Consider the following 16,713-nt stretch of genomic DNA (forward strand, 5'->3'; position numbering starts at 1 on the left):
TTTGTGCCATACTGCTAGTTTCAAGTCACGGTGGCTCTTCTTATGAGTGCTTGCTCGTATGTGTTCAAGTTAGTCATGCATGTGGTGTGTCTACACACCTATCAGAAAATTTTACCCTGGGGTTACCAGTCAGGTCAGCTGTGTAGCCAGTGCAGAGCCCTATGTATGACCCTGTCGGCCTGACTGTCCTTCAGTGTGTAAATAGTTCTTTCGCAGAGCCATTGTTCTCTAGTTAGCGAGGGTTAGGCAGTCAGTGGGTAGGGGAGGGTCTCCCTTCTCTTCTTGTGTCTCTTCCAGGGCTTTGGGACATAGAAAAGTCCCAGGGCTTCAAGCAGTGCAGCTCCTACTTGAAGTCTATGTCAAAGAGTATCCCCCACAACTCTGATCTTCATTGTTTGGGGGAAACTCGTCAGACTGATCAGTGCCAAATCTGCAGGGGTTTCAAGCCCCAGACTTGTAAAGAGTGCGACTTTTGGCTCCATCAGCTCTCATGGAGTCAGCACTTCAACCTCTGCAGCAGGGCTCCACACGCAGCTTCTCGGTGCAAAGCATGCCACCTTCCACACCGGGCCCGATGGCAAAAAAGGACTCATCCTGTTACCGGCATTCCCCGAAACCTCCACCCCAGCACTGCTGCCACTCTCCGGCATGTGCCTCCAAGATGCCCAAGTCGTCGGCACCAACCCAGTGAAACTCTAGGTGTTCAGTGCAGGTGGCAATCAACACCCCTAAGGCCTGTGACTGGTATGGTGGCATTGCATGCACTGAGCCCTGCCCTCCTTGACTCACCAAGAGGAGAACCAGTGTTGGTTGGCCCTTCGTCAACGCCTGGCACGTACTAGGCACTGCAGGGACTTATTGAGATGGTGTAATCCCCGGTGCAGGCTGAGGCCTTTGCCCATTGGAGTATCTCCAGTGGCAAGCCTGTACTCATGGGTGAGCTTGTTCTGGCACAAGTGCCTGGCTGCTTGGAGTCCCAGCCTGGCTCTGAGTTCTGTGGCTGTTTGTGGTGCCAGGTGCACTTGTGGCAAAGATCTCCATCCTATTCCATGCAGGGCCACTCCCATTTGAGGGTCTCTGCTGGGCAGCTCCATTTTCAGCTCTTCAAAACACTCTCCCCACCGCCACGACACTCGGCACTATGTCAATCTCAATACCGTTCCAGTTTGGGCTCTTCCAGCCAAACTGGATCTGGGTCCCTGGGTACAACTGCCTCGGTCAAGTCCCATGGCGTTCAAGGGCCTGTTCTTGCTCTGCAAGCAGATCCCGCTCTCCATGCTAGTCCAGCTTGACACCTTCTGATCTCCCCTCACATTCGGCTCTCCATGCCCATCTGCTGCAGCGCACCATACTTCCGTTCTGTCCGACCACTCTGTCCCAGTGGACCCCCGCCTGCATAGGGACACGGGTGCTCCTCAGTGGCCCCCATCCCTGTGGCAGGTCTGGACACCTGGGGTGTACCATCAGGTGCAGGGCACGATGCCGCCTCCTCAGCTTTCAGCCACATCTCTGACTCCAAAGTCTACAATTAGTCATCTTCTGGACCCTCATCCTTCCACTCTTCCAGAGGAAGCTCCTCAGACCCTGCCACCTGAACAGCCAGACCTTGCAGCTCTTTGTGCCTGTTGCTGATTGAATGAAGGGGCTTCCAGTTGCATCGCAGAGCGTCTCTTCCTGGAGCACACCCTGTATTCAAATGTGTTACAACCTCCCTAAGGTTACCTCACCGCCTGTTAGGGTGTTCTCTGCGTGAGCTCAGGCCCCATCAACTCTCTTCCTGGCTCATGTGCCTCTCCAGGACATCTATTGAGCTGTGACACCTGTCCGTACACTGCTGGGACACCTGTCCGTACACTCTTACACGTCACTCTGTGCTATTGTGCAGCAGTCTAGGCGGGACTTGGCCTTCAGAGTGACTCCTCCTCCTCCTCCTCCTCCTGGGTTTGGCTCATGAATCACCTACCGTGCATCGCGCTGAGCAAGCACTTGAACAGTTACTCACCATTGTAACTGTTGTTCTTTGAGCCATACTGCTCCTATCAATTCAGATCCCACCCTCCTGCCTCTCTGGGGGAGTAACCAGCAAGGAGGCCCTGGGGAGCTGTTGGGTCGGCTCAGCTCTGGTGCTTCACAGCTGACCTCACGGGCAGCAGCTAAGGTAAAACGTTCCAACAGTCCTGCATGTGACACACGCTCACCGAGCTTGAATAGATATGAGCAACACGTCTCAAAGAACAACCATTAGAAGGGCGAGTAACCCTTTTTACAAGGTGCCCACCTGAGCCTGCTCCTTGCTAGCTCTTTAATACCCTGGTGCAGTGTCTTCTGTGTATGTAATCTTCAGTTCTGGTGCAGCCTTCTGAAACAATGCCTTTCGGAGAGAGAGAGAGAGAGAGAGTCAAGCTCCGGTACGTCCCTGAGAACTGTCCCCATTCCAGAGACAACTTTGTTTGTGGGTGGGGGGTGGTCAGCAAAATTTTCTGCAGGGCTCAATATGCAAAGTAGTCTCAAGACGTTTTGAGCAGATACGGAGAGGCAGCAGAGGATGCCCGGAGCCAAGATATCGTGGAGACAGTCAAAGAGCAGACGTTAGTGGATTGATTGCCAATCTCTTCATCTAGTTTCAGATGACTCAGCCCCAGTTTCACAGAAACTTGTGTTACAAAACTAGCCCATATGCTCCCCATGCACAGGAGGGCTGATCTCTGGCCAGCCTCAGACTCTAGGGTGCTTGTGACTCTTTGCCCTCTAATGTTGCACAAGCCCCAAATCACTTCTCTCGGCTTGGTTTGCCCTGAGCCCTGGCTTCATGGCAGACGCAGCTGTTTGTGGGCTAGCACCAAGGTAGAGTGGTGGACCGTCTGCCTTCGACTTGGCTTCGTAGTGAATAGTTATCAGGATCCTGGGTTCAAAACTTTTTTTTTTTTCTCCCCCCACCCCAGGAATCTGTGTCTGTCCTGAATCTGTTCACCAGGATACGGTAAATATCGTCATTGCACCCCTGGAAACCCCGGGACAGTGAGCCTGCAGAAAACCACTAACTTGGCGTGCATGGAACCTCTTGCTATCAACCGAAAGAGGGGAAGGGAGTGCCAGTGGGTCTGGAGGATGGACTTTCAAGATTCTTATTAAATACATGATTGTGAACCATATTGGACAGTATTTGGGGTGGGACGGGGAGGGTGAGGGGGACTGTCAAAGGGGCAAGAATTCATCCTTCATAATGGAGAACAGGTGCAAGAGGGGGTAAAAAATCCTGAAGTATCTAATTTTGTACTTTGAGTAGAGCTTGTGTGTTCTGGACCATGATAAGGAAGACAAGGCCAAGGGCATCTCAACTGCTGCTTTGTAACCTCTGGGAGCGATGAGTATTCCGGATGGGTGGGGCAGGGTCTGGTTGTGTACGAGGAGGGCTCTGGAAGCTGCTCTGGGCTCTTGCTCATCCTCTGATTTGACAGACTTCTTTGGAAGCAGGAGTTAGTCCAACTTCCGCCAATTGCACTGGTGGGAAAGGACCAAAGTTGGTTAGCCTTGGGAATATGCTTCTCGAATGTAGAAGGGTTTTGGTTTTGCTTGGGACTTGTACTCCAAGCAGGAAAAAGTGCTTATTTCCTTCAGACACACAGTTTTCTGTTCAGTTAAAAAATGACTAATACTTTACCTGACTGTTCACTTCAGACCCTTTAATTTTCAGCACTCTTAGTATCTAGCTAAAAAATGGAGCTGAGAATTTTTAAAAAAGTTTTAACAGCAGCTGCCTCTTCTGAAGGAAAGATTACTACACAGTCCAGAGAGATGATTATTTTTTTAAAAGAATTATTGCTATTACATGTTCAAAGCTGGATGTAAGACTTTTAGTTGACCGGGGAAACAATGGCTTTTTTAAATGACCCAGAAGTATTTATTTAGAGCTTTATACTGTGCCAATTATTGCAGGCTGATTGCTGCAGAATGTCTTTCTGAGGACAAAAGCAGTTGAGATGGATTTAGGGGAAAAAAAAGACTATTGTAGATCTGTTTTCAAAGACAAAGGTTCTTTGATTGTTGCCTGTCTTCCACATGGGACGGAAGAAACATCATGTGTTTGTAAGACTGTGTGCAAGGTTTTTAGGCAAGAGAGAACTGTTGCTTTTTTAAATTTCAATTAGGTCAGCACCAGAGACCCACTTTTTAAGTTTCAGGAAGAGCGATCCCGCCAGTTGGTTGGAATAATGCAGTGGGGTGTGATGCTAAGCACTTGAGTGTGTGTGTGTGCGTGCGTGCGTCTTGCTTTTAAGTTAAAGAGAAGCTGTTATGGTTGCAGCAGCCAGTTTCTGCCTACGTTGTACATGTGCCAAGGCTCACCTGCAGTGCATCTGGCTGTTCGCCCCTTTGTCGTCTCCTTTTGTACTGTGTTTGGATGTAAGTGCTGTCTTCTTTTTTTCTGTTGGCTGGTGGGTGTGTGTGTGGGTGTGTGTATAGACCATGTCCTGTTGTACATAGTATGGAGGCAGATACCTCCTTGTGAAATCAGACTGCCGGTGGGGGGTGGGATGGGAATAGGGATGTGTGGGAGTCAGTTGCTGCTCTAGAGCACAAGAAAAGGCAGATTTCAGGGAGCAGTCTGTCAAAGAGAATTGCAAAGAACTGTTGATTCCGTTGCACCATGGCCTTGCCTGAGGTGTGCCACTTCCAGCTAGTATTTCTTGGGCCGGAGCGGGCTAGGAGTGTTCCTTAGTGACGCGGACAGCTTTGGAGCTCTTGAAGCCAGAAGAGGGACCTTCCCACGCTCCTCTGAAAAGCAACTTCAGCACAGATCTGCTTTGCTCTGGTTCTCTCCACAAAGCTCTGAGGCACGGTCTCTCCCCCGCCCCCATTCCTCTTGCTGCTTGTTGCAGAGCTGGCGCCATCACAGTACTAGGGAGAGGTTAAGCCAGGCTGACCTGTCTGCGTTGAAGGCGTTGCTTTGAGTGAAGTGTGGCTGGGATGGGGGCTTGTTCCATCCCCCAGTGGAGGTGGGGCCGGAGGACAGGAATGCCTGTGTTTAAATCTGAGCGTGGGAGAAGGCCGGGCAGTTCCTCGTGTGCTGTCTGCGTTTTGGGATGACTCCCAGTCCCCTGACTCGGAGTCCAAACCACTCACAAAACATTCCGCAAACAGGAAAAGGGGGGAACCAGGACATAAATCTGTCTGTGCTCAAGTTGCCCAAGTGTCCACCTAATGAGACCGACCCTCGCAAAGTGTCATGTGCAGCAAAAGGTGGAGAGTCTGAGGTGTGTGCAGGCCCGGCGGGATGGGGACCGGAAGGAGACGTACGGGCTAGTTGGCGATGGGCCTGTAATTATACTGACAGCAACCGCGGTCTTCCCACCCCAGAACTACAAGATGGAGAGGAGCAAGCTTTTCTGGGTGTCAGGCATGTGGTTGCCCCAGCTGTCCCCGAGGCCGGCTTGCACAGCGCCTGCGAGCAGCCTGCAGAGGCCCTGAAGGAAGCCGTTGAGCTGGTGGGGAGAAGAGGCTTTGTTTCCCAAAGTGGAGGAGCAGCCTGGGGGGTTTGGGTTTGGAGTGATCCCAGCAATGTAAGGAGGGAGGAGAAGGGAAACCCTGCAGTCTGGGTTGCAGTTATGCTGGGAGCTGTGCGCGTCACGCTTCAAATCTCAAGCAGGGCACTGCATTGGGCAGAGACCTGGGCAAGAGGGAGCAGCCATCTGTGCGGTCCCTGGGGCATTCTCTGCTAGCCACGTGCCCCTTACTTCTGTCACGCTGTTTCAGAATCCTCCCTGTGTTCCCATCCCTCCCCTGCTCCGCAGGCTGGGCTACCTGCGATGGGGATCCTTCTGTTCTGCCTTGCAGGGATGGCGAGTTGATGCCCGATCCCAGAGCTGGTTGCATGTATTTGCTACCTGTCTAGAGGGGGAAAGCGCTGTAAAAGACCGTCTTTAGCGAACGTCGAAAAGCCAGCAGCAATCCCCTGCTCCCATGTCACGTGCAGTTGCCAAAGGAGGTGGTTTACTGGGACCTGTGGAGTGTCCTCAAAGAGGGGGTTTTAGGGGGTGTTCGCATGCAGACTCTCATTATGCAATTCGCGTGGAGCGCTGGGCTGCCTGGAGCGTGCGCCGTAGTGCTGTGAATGGAAGCAGAGAAACTCGCGTTTACTTCTGTAACATTTCTGACTTGTACAGTTCAGGCAGCTTGAACCAAGGGTCCCCCTGAGTTTATGCAGGTACTTTCGAAGAACTTGTGGCATTGTTACATGTAATGCATCATATGGTGAAAAAACGGACCAGTGTAACTTTTTTTTTCATGTAAAGCAATGTAATTGGCATTAAATACGTTGTGAATTTAAGCCTGCTGTCACTGTTTAAAGCTGCACGTGATATTGCTAAGTGATGTGCTTGAAAGCGCTGGGGGGAGTCCTGCACTCGAGTATGAAGTGGGCCCTTCCCCCTCGCAGTACTCGAGTGATTTCCCTGGGACGAGGGCCTGATTGGAGGAGCAGGGCCAGTGCAGTCAGCGTTGCAGATATGACGTCCCGGCTCGTTTTTGAAATGTTCCGTTCCAAACCATCTTAGCTGTTCACAACTCACACAGTGTCCCACCCCTGTAGCCCTCTCCTGATGCTGTGATCTGGAAACCCAGCTGGCTTCCTTCTGCTGCCAGCATACCCAGCTGTAAAGCATCTGCAGCTAGGACGTGACTGGCGATTCTGTGATTTGGTCTTCGCTTGCTCGTCATTTAAACCTTGCTCCCTGCCTTTCTCCCTTGGCTGTCTTGGCTTCTACTAACCTTATAAACAACCAGGAGTCCTGGGGAACCTTAAAAACTAACAGATTTATTCAAGCATAAGCTTTCGTGGCCAGAACCCCACTTTGCCAGGTACACTGACAGCCTGTGCTGTGACCAGTTGCTGGCTCCCAGCTTTGAGTCCCCAGGATGTGGGGAATCAAGCACAGAGTATCAGGCTTCTGGGATTCGAGGCTAACGGGGAGTGTCTCGCCCCCACCACCCCAAAAATCAGACTCTGCCAAACAGCAACAAGTTTTGTGGCTAAAAACTGGAGCCAGGATAGCAAAGAATGTTCTGCAATTGGATCCCTGAGCGTGTGCCTCCCAAGCAGCATGTGTATCTCCCGGTGAGCTGGGACCAGCCTCGGGAGTGAGTGGGACCAGTGTACGAGAGCGAGCTAGAGGTTTGTCAAAGGATTTTGCATCACCCTATTCAGACATTTGTGTCAGTTGCATCAAAGGAGAGGCTTAGAGGCCAGGTGGGCAGCACTCCTGGGAAAGTGACCAGACAAGCCTGCACCCCAGGGACAGAGTCTGGGATGCTGGCGTTGACTGCCCAGGGTGGCGTGACATGCCGAGCACCATAAGCTGAGTAGTTGTAGCCATGTCAGTCCCAAGGTATTACACAAGGTGGGGATGGTCAGAAGGTTACAGGTGAGACTTGCCTGTATCATCTCAGCCACCTTGTCTTATTCAGCAGTTAAAAACAAAAAGCAGTCAAGTAGCACTTTAAAGACTAGCAAAATGGTTTATTAGGTGAGCTTTCGTGGGACAGACCCACTTCTTCAGACCGTAGCCAGACCAGAACAGACTCAATATTTAAGGCACAGAGAACCAAAACCAGTAAGCAAGGAGGACAAATCAGAAAAAGATCATCAAGGTGAGCAAATCAGAGAGTGGAGGGGTGGGGAGGGAAGGTCAAGAATTAGATTGAGCCAAGTATGCAGATGAGCCCCTGTAGTGACTCAGAAAGTTCCCATCATGATTTAAACCATGTGTTAATGTGCTGAATTTGAATATAAAAGCCAGCTCAGCTGTTTCCCTTTCCAGAACGGTGGGATAATTCTTTTTCAGTAACACACATACCTTGAGGTCATTGACAGAATGGCCCATTCCATTAAAATGTTGACTAACTGGTTTGTGGATCTGGAGTGTTTTGATGTCTGTTTTGTGCCTGTTAACCCTTTGTCTAAGGGAGTTAGAAGTCTGTCCAATATACAAAGCATCTGGGCATTGTTGGCACATGATGGCATATATGATGTTTGTAGAGGAGCATGAGAAAGTGCCTGTGATTCTGTGAGTAACCTGGTTAGGTCCATTGATGGTATTTCCAGAGAAGATATGTGGACAAAGCTGGCAGCCGGCTTCCCCCCCACCCGTCCGCTCTGATTTGCTCACCTTGATTATCTTTTTCTGATTTGTCCTCCTTGCTTACTGTTTTTGGTTCTCTGTGTCTTAAATATTGAGTCTGTTCTGGTCTGGCTGTGGTCTGAAGAAGTGGGTCTGTCCCATGAAAGCTCATCTAATAAACTACTTTGCTAGTCTTTAAAGTGCTACTTGACTGCTTTTTGTTTTGATAGTATATAGACCAGCACAGCTTCCTCTCTGTTATTATTGAGCAGTTGTCATCCATGAGCAGTGTGCACCAGGCCGGGGATAAGCAAATCCTCAGGACTAATAGAAGAAAGTTCTTTTTCACATGGCGCACAGTCGACGCGTGGAACTCCTCGCCAGAGGAGGCTGTGAAGGCCGGGACTACAAGAGAGTTCAAAGAAGAGCTAGAGAAATTCATAGCGGTTAGGTCCATAAAAGGCTATTAGGGGGTAGGAATGGTGTCCCTGGCCTCTGTCAGAGGCTGGAGATGGATGGCAGGAGACAAGTTGATTGATCATTGTCTTTGGTCCACCCCCCTGGGGCACCTGGCACTGGCCACTGTCGGCAGACAGGCTACGGGACTGGATGGACCTTTGGTCTGACCCAGGAATGGCTGTTCTTATGTTATGTTCTTGTGCTTCAGGACCAACCAGCTCGTGGGAGTGAGGGCGAGTGGGTTTCCCCTGGGGGCAGCAGGGCACATCTGTCCACGCACAGTGCTCAGCCTGAGCCATTGTTTCCCTCTCAAGGAAAAAGTGCAAACGTGAGTGTCTCCTTTGATGCGCTCTCATGTCTGTTGGAGTTAGGTGAGTGCGCACAACTGCCAGGAAGTTTTACCCTGGCTGCTACCCACTGGCAGGCTGTGGAGCCTCCTGGAAGGGCCCAGTGCAGTGACCATCCCACCCCGACTACCCCTCCATTTCTTCGTACCACTCATGCAGGCTGTTGGGGCTCTCTCGCTCTTTGCTGTGTGAATCGTTGTAAGTGGTTCTTTCATGGGACTTTCGGCTCCGTCAGCTCGTCATGGGGTCAGCACTTGAACCACCGTGCCAAGGCTCCACACCCAGTTCTTTGAGGCACCACGCACCATCCTCTTCTCCAGGCCCGGCACCTGGAAAGATTTGTCCCAGCACTGGTGCTCCCCAAACCTTCTGACACAGCCCCGCTCTCGCTCCCTGGCCCGTGCCTCCAACATGTCCCAGTGGTCAGCACCCACTTGGTTCACCCCAACACCTTCGCCACAGGCAGCACCCACTGACCCTGGGGCCCGTGACGACCCTGATGCTCCTGTATCACATGCACTGAGCCCCATGCTGGACTCACCCAGAGGAGAGCTGGTGCTCATCGGCCCTTCCTTGGTGCCTGACACGTACTGGCCAGTGTGGGAACCTCCTGATCCTGGTGAACCTCCAGTCCCTGGTCCAGACAGGCCTATGCCCCTCAGTGCATCTCCAGGGCCAAGCCTGCACTCGGGGCCGCTCCTGTTCTGGTGCCAGGGCCCAGCCAGTCGGAGTCCAGCACCTGTCACGCTCCCAGCATCGATCCCCGGTCCTGCTCTCCACACAGCCGCCACTGTTCGAGGGTCTCCATGGGGTGCGGTTGGATTCCGCCTCTTTGCCATGCTGTGCCCACAGCAGGGACGTGCAGCACCATGTCTCTCGGTCCCATTCCACTTCGGGCTCTCCTGCTGGCTTTCTTGGTCCTGGAATCCGATCACCTCGGCCCTGCTCCCGCACTGCCAGCAGATCCCGCTCTCCAGCTCCACAGGCCGGGTTCCCTGTGGATTGGGCTCTTGGCGCCCCCCTTCTGCAGCACACGTGACTTCACCCCAGCGGCGCTCGCGCTCCATGCGCTGATCCCCGTTTAGGTGCCATGTTTCGTCCCAGCAACGTTCCCACTCCGCCAGCGGCTGGCCGGGCGCATCCCTAGGGGAGGGACTGAGCGAGTTTGCCCACCAAGGGCGTAACCCAGGCTGGTACAGGTCTGATCTCCCAGCCTGGGGCGGCTGAGGTGCTGCCTGTGGCAAGGGCCGGGGTGACTCAGCAGCTGCAGGGGTCTGTGCTGGGTGGCTGCAGCTCCAAGCCACAACAGGTGCCCTCTGACAGTGGATTAAAGCCTCTTGTTACCTGGGGGGGCTGAAGTAGGCTCTGGCCAGATCCCATCTCAGGTCACCCACTTCGTGCTGCACAGAGGCCCCGAGAGGAGCCAGAGGAAAACCTTCCAGTCCCCCAGGAGGGATGGTCCAGATTCACTCCCACAGGCTGCACTGAGCCTGCCTGGTTGCTAGGCACAGGTTGCCAGGCTTTGTGTTGGGGAACAGTGGCCTGGGAGCTTGGCTGGCAGCAGCAGTGACGTGGCAGCAGCCCGGCTGGGGGCAGTGTGGCCTGGCCGAGGTCAGGCACAGAGGAATGGATTTGGAGGCAGACCGACCCTATGTCCCTCAGGGGACTCTGGAGACAGACTTCCCAACCCCCTTGTACAGGTGAGAGCCTCCCAGGTCCAGCGTGGGTCCCTGGCTCTCGTCATACCCTGCACCCCTTGGCCACTGGCGGCAGCGGGAGCCAGGTCCTCCTGAGTCCCAGTCCCAGCTTTGTCACTTTGCTTCCCTGGGCCTCAGTTTGCCCAGCTGTAGAACAGGGAGTTGCTGTGCTCCCAGAATGCTGCAGGATCTGAGAGTGAGCAGCACAGCCTCTGTGCCCGGCCCCCGAGCCGGGGGCCAGAAGTAAACACATCCTTCTGTGGGGCTGGGACGCAGTCCTGAAACCCACGGGCTTCTCTGCCCAGCACTGTCAGCTGTTCTCCCCTCACTGCATCCCACTGGGCTCTCCTGTCCCCCGCCACGCAAATCTCCCAGCTCCCACGCGCAGCTGCCAGGCTGCCTTTGCCACCTTGGGGAGGAGCAAGTGTGTGTGCAGTGTGACCCCGCGCTGTGCTGGGACCCACGCGTGTCTGTGTGTGTGCGCGCACGCAGACGTGTGCAGTGCGACCCTGTGCTGTGCTGGGACCCGTGTGTGTGTGTGTGTGTGTGTGTGTGTGCGCGTGTGCCCGTGACTCCGCGCTGTGCTGGGACCCGTGTGTGTGTGTGTGCGCGCACACAGGTGCAGTGTGACCCTGCGCTGTGCTGGGACCTGTGCGTGTGTGTGTGTGCACACGTGCAGTGTGACCCTGCGCTGTGCTGGGACCCGTGTGTGTGTGTGTGTGCACACGTGCAGTGTGACCCTGCGCTGTGCTGGGACCTGTGCGTGTGTGTGTGCGCGCACACAGGTGCAGTGTGACCCTGCGCTGTGCTGGGACCTGTGCGTGTGTGTGTGTGCACACGTGCAGTGTGACCCTGCGCTGTGCTGGGACCCGTGTGTGTGTGTGTGTGCACACGTGCAGTGTGACCCTGCGCTGTGCTGGGACCTGTGCGTGTGTGTGTGTGTGCACAAGTGTTCAGTGTGACCCTGCGCTGTGCTGGGACCTGTGCGTGAGTGTGTGTGCACGCACACGTGCAGTGCGACCCCACACTGCGCTGGGACCCCCGCGTGCGTGTATGTGCACACGTGTGCAGTGTGACCCCTGCGCTGTCCTGGGACCTGCGCACATGTGTGTGTGCACACGTGTGCAGTGTGACCCCTGCGCTGTCCTGGTACCTGCTCACATGTGTATGTGCACACGTGTGCAGTGCGATCCCTGCGCTGCGCTGGGACCCGTGTATGTGTGTGTGCACACGTGTGCAGTGCAACCCCCGTGCTGCGCTGGGATGTGTGTGTGTGTGTGTGCGCAATGCGACCCCCACGCTGCGCTGGGACCTCTGTGTGTGTGTGTGTGCGCACACACGTGTGCAGTGTGACCCCACGCTGTGCCTGGCACTGGGGGCTCCCGCTCTCTACTACAGGGGGAAGAGGCTTTCTCCAAGCTCCTCTCCCAGCTCACTGAGCCCTGCCCCCAGTCCAAGCTATCTCTGCCCCAGCACCCTGGCCCTGCGCTCCCTGGAGCAGGAGCAGGAACAGGCATCTCCTCCCTGCCCCGCCGGCTGTGCCAGCCCTCCCTGATGCTGCTCTCTGCCTGCAGCGACGAGTACCTCACGCTGCCTGGGCCCCGCAATGCCCCCAGCCTCAAGCAGGCCACGCGCTGGAAGTGCAGCCCCATGGGGCGAGACGCCGCCCCCCAGACCTGGTACACGGGGCTGACCAACGGGGACAATCGCGGCGCCTGGTACACACTCACCAACCCCATCAGCCGCGAGGCCTTTCACTGCTGGTCCCAGTCCCACGCCCGCAGGGAGCGGAAGACCTTGCCCCCGGGTAAGGAGGTGGGGCTGGGGCCGGGCGTGGGGATGGGGATGGGGATGGGGACCGGGAGTGCCTTTGATGCTGGTGGCTCATGCCATGCACAGCTGCAGCACCGTTTGCTGCAAAGGCCCTGCAGCCATTAAAACCAGCAGCTGCCCTCACTGTTGCTGTTGCCCGCACGCATCCTGTGCATGCCCCTTGCAAGCCACCGGGGTCATCGCCCTGTGTGGGCAGCAGCTGTCAGAATGCCTCCCCGGGGGCTGGGTGCCGGCCGCCCGCTTCCAGCACCTGTCCCGTGGGTGGCAGCAGCTGGCTCCAGCCAGCCCCTGCAGTCAAACAGTCCTAGCCTCACTGCAGCCAGGCCCAGTGCTGGGGAGGGAGAGCAGGGGTTCCCCCCTATGCAGAGCAGTGTGGAGAATCAGGGGCCGCCCCCAGCCTCCCTAGCTCCTCCCACAGGGAAAGCCGGCCCTGGGGCAAGGGGAGCAAGACGGTTGTCAAGGGCCCCACTCACTGGTCAGCCCTTGCTGGCCTAGCTCTGCGCTCGGAGAGGCAGCACCAGTGAGGACACGGGGGCTGGGTGGGCGGGTGGCTGCTCCCACCTACTCAGGGAGCTCAGTCCCACATAGCAGAGAAGAGACCCTTGGAGACACACACCCTGCGCTCTCCCTTCCTGCTCTCTCGACTGTGCTCCATCTAGCTACACGACCACTCCAGGGCAAAATCAAATGCTCTCCCCTCTGTGCGTGGAAAGCGAGGGGCTCTGTGAGAGCGCAGGCATGGGGCACTGTGGCAGGGTTCCCTCTCCACCTCTGCTCAGATTGACCATGTGACTTAAGCAGGTCCTGGTTCAGTGCCTCAGTTTCCCTACCCACGGAAGGAGGCAAGAGCTACCAGCCACGGGAGTGATGAAGCACAATCTCTGTCCAGCCCTGAGAGATGCAAAGGGCTGGGGAAGTGCTAAGAAAACGTAAATCTTTCTTTCACGCTGGTCACTCGAAATGTGCTCCCCACACTGGCTGCCCAGCTGGGCCTGGGCATCGCTGCAGTGCAGCTCACCCGAGAGCCAGGGCTTAAGCAGACGCTGGTGTGAAAGCTTTCTGCTCTCCGCTGCTCACAACTGGCATCTCATTTGTATTGGCCTTAAGCCACATTTGGAGGACACTGGGCACCAAGTGAAATGAAACCTCAACCAGTCCTCCTTTCCAAAAGTTTCTGCTGAGGCCTAGGGCGGCCAGGGACCAGCTGTGTGTACAGCCCCTGGCGCAAAGATACTGCAGTCATGGACCAGGCTGCCGGAGGCATGTCTACATTGCAACAAAACCCTGTAGCAGCGAGTCTCCAAGCAGCCTCACGTTCTGGGGCTGGGAACAGCTGGGCCCCTGCTCCCCTTTGGCTTCTGGGCACACCCCCTTCACTGGGTCCCAGCGCATGCGTGCTTGCGGCCCTCAGTGCGAGCCCAGGCGCCCAGCACCCTAGACCTGCCCTTTGCCGCTTCGGCTTTTTCTTGCAGTCGCAGGTGCCCCGGGCACAAGGCTCATGAAAACACTCCGGGGCTAAAGGTGTGTTAAACACATGGGGGACCAGCCCCAACACACGCACTACACGATTGTGGGGCCAGCCGGCTGCATACCACTGGCTGCAGGCCGCTCAGCTTTCACCCTGTCCTGCACTCACCGAGTGCCCGTGCCAGGGTCGGAGCAACGGGGCAATCGGCTGCGGTTTCCTGGAGCGTCTCACAGAGCGCGGAGGAGGAGCTGGTGCACATTTGTTGCACGGCTGCTTTCCCCCTCCAGCCTCCTGTGGGGGGGAGCAGTGTGGCAATGTCAAGGTGCAATGCGGGTGGGGGGGACACGCGTGAGATAGCGCCGAGGAACTCTCTGTCCTGGGTGCCGGACAGACAGAACAAGGAGGTGCCAAAGGGCAGACGACAGCCGGACGTGGGCCAGTGTGACACATGGCTTCGAGCAGCACGGCCCAGAGCAGAGTCTGGCGCTGGCCTTGATTCCCCGGCAGGCAGTGCCCCTGCTCTAGCTGCACACGTGTGTGCTGGCCCTCGCGGGGCTGGGGCTGGGGCTGGGGCTTGCACCAGAGCTGCTGGTGCCAGGGCCGGATTCCCACCGGCAGCGTCAAGGCAGTGATGGGTACAAGCGACGCTGCAGGCGGCAGCTGGGGGCAGGTTCGAGGGTGCCCCAAGCCGGTGGGAAACTGGAGCTAGTCGCGGCCATGACGCTCTGCATGAGTCATGCCTGGTGCTGCTTCTGCGTATCCACCTCTTGTGGGAACAGGCCAGGGCCCTGGGGGGCATGGTGGGGACTGGGCACGGGGGTGGGGTGGGTCTGTGCAATGCACCGACAGCCCAGCAGGGGGCAGTCAAGTTCTTTGCCAGGGCAGCAGCTGGAAAGGGCCAGACAGCTGTGCAGGCAGACAGGGCACTGGGGGGGCCTCCGTTTTGGAGGGCCCCCGGGCACCGAGGCCCAGAACTGGTAGCAAGTCAGCACGGCTGGGTCAATGCTGAAGAGCTGCGCTGAGCGGGTGCGGTGTGAAAGCAGCCAGGCTGCTGGCCTCCTGCGATGCAGGGGCTGCGGACTCCCTTGCCGCTGTTTTTATGGCCCCCCACAGCTCCCCACTCTGCAGCTTCTCCCTCTCCAGGGCATCTGGCCTCCCCCGGGGGCTGCAGGCTCAGCTCTGAAATCAATTGCATGTCACTCATCTGCGACCTCCTGGCCTGGACCTCCTCTGGGGCTGAAATTTCATGGGCGGGGCCCTGGCCCAGGTAACTCTGGGTGGGTTTGGAGAACTCAGGCTTCAGGTAACTGACGAGCAGAGGCAGCGGGGACAGGCCCAGGGGCATTTATTTTTCTAGGCATTTAGAACCCGTATTCTGCAATGCACTGGTGTAAAATGTCACACTTGGCACATGCTGGTGCCTGATCAGCCCCCCCCCACCCCCCCGTGCCACACACACAACCTCGGTGAGGCTCTGAGTTTGTCCGGTTACAAGGATCAGAGCTGTGGTGATTCAGCCCAGCCAGCGTTGCCTGAGGTCGGGTGGTAAATAACGAGGCGCTCGCCCCTGGATAACTGGCTGGAGTGAGCTGGTCCTTCCCTGCCGCCTCCCTGCCCACTGACTCTGCTGTGCTTCCTCTGCTACCAGCCTACGCCCAGCGCCTGCGGGAGGTCTCGTGGTACGACCCCGTGGTCCCTGCTCAGTACTTGGAACCCAGGACCCGGTGGGGGGCCTTTGTGTGGCAAGACAAGCCAGTGCTAGGGAAGGAGTACGGTGAGTGCCTGCAGGTATAGCGGCTCCCTGACTCCGAGGCCATAAGGGCCTGGGGCTGCCCCTGGGTCTCCTCCATCTCCCCCACTCCCAGTCCCACCCACGCGAGGAGGGGCTGCCAGGCAAGGACCTGCCCCCCCAGGCAAATGGTTTTCCTCCCCCCTCTTGCTCTGGCCCTCTTGCGCCGGGGGCTGCGGGTGAAGGCCTGTGTGTAGGGGAGGCAGCCTGGCCCCCCAAGTCCAGTGCCCTGGCCTCTCGCTGGGAGGCCATGGCTGAGTCTGGCCGTGGCTTGCAGGCCTGGCTCTCCCGCAGGCACAGCACGACCTGGGCATGTGGCCCTTGCCTGCCCCTGCCCCAGCAGGGAGGAGACCTACCTGCGCCTTGGCCTGGGTGCTGGGGGGGGGGGCGTCTGACGGGCCCAGCAGCGTTGGGGTTGGGGGAAGGGCTCTGCTATCTCTCAGCATTGTTCCCTTCATCTGTATCTCACCAGTCGTCAACCGCAACCGCTGCAGCCTGGAGCTGAGGGGCCACGCCGGGTACGTCCCCTGCCTGGCTGCCCACCTGCCGGCCTTCACCACCCAGGACCTGCGCACCTGGCCGCTGCTGCACTGCCAGCCTTCGACCCGCCAGTAAACCCTGCTGTGCTGCAGGCTCTGCCCAGGCCGCCTCTGTGCGGGGCAGCGGGGGCAGGGCTGGGGGGGGGCGGGGGGGTCAGCTGCCCCAGGTGTCCAGCTGCAGGGAGCCCAGCAGCCCTCAGTGCCCAGGGCTGCCCAGGTACCTAGCTGTAGTGGGGCCGGCTCTGGCCCGGGGTGGGGCTGGGAGGGGGCATGGCTGACCCTGCATCCAGGGCTCCAGCCCCCCAGGCTTGGCAGCGCTGTTCTTCCTTGGTGGGGGCCTTGCCCAGGGCTGGGCTCCCCATCCCTCCCTGGCTTTGTTCCTGTTCCAGCGGCCCTGGGGCAGGAGCAGCGGCTGCAGCTTGTGCTGCACAGTGGGGCAGGGCCCACCCAGAGCCCCCTCTCCTCCC

General features: G+C 57.0%; 2 protein-coding genes across 3 annotated transcripts in view; both read left to right on the top strand.

The window, feature by feature from the left end:
- The window catches only part of FZR1 (fizzy and cell division cycle 20 related 1), a 43,105-nt gene extending 36,772 nt beyond the window's left edge, over positions 1 to 6,333 (top strand). For both annotated transcript variants that reach the window (XM_074978482.1, XM_074978481.1), the window contains exon 14: positions 2,943 to 6,333. In XM_074978482.1, coding sequence (XP_074834583.1) covers positions 2,943 to 2,984 — 42 coding nt within the window. In that variant the 3' untranslated portion in view covers positions 2,985 to 6,333. The remainder of the gene's footprint in view (positions 1 to 2,942) is intronic.
- Positions 6,334 to 10,546: 4,213 nt separating this feature from the next.
- Positions 10,547 to 16,440, top strand: TEKTIP1 (tektin bundle interacting protein 1). The gene is made up of 4 exons (XM_074978604.1): positions 10,547 to 10,620; positions 12,192 to 12,424; positions 15,567 to 15,692; positions 16,180 to 16,440. The coding sequence occupies exons 1-4, from the start codon at positions 10,547 to 10,549 to the stop codon at positions 16,320 to 16,322; spliced, it is 576 nt and encodes a 191-aa protein (XP_074834705.1). The 3' UTR covers positions 16,323 to 16,440.
- Positions 16,441 to 16,713: the final 273 nt, after the last annotated feature.

The sequence above is a fragment of the Carettochelys insculpta genome, chromosome 27 (assembly GCF_033958435.1).
Source record: "Carettochelys insculpta isolate YL-2023 chromosome 27, ASM3395843v1, whole genome shotgun sequence".
Taxonomy (NCBI): Eukaryota; Metazoa; Chordata; order Testudines; family Carettochelyidae; genus Carettochelys; species Carettochelys insculpta.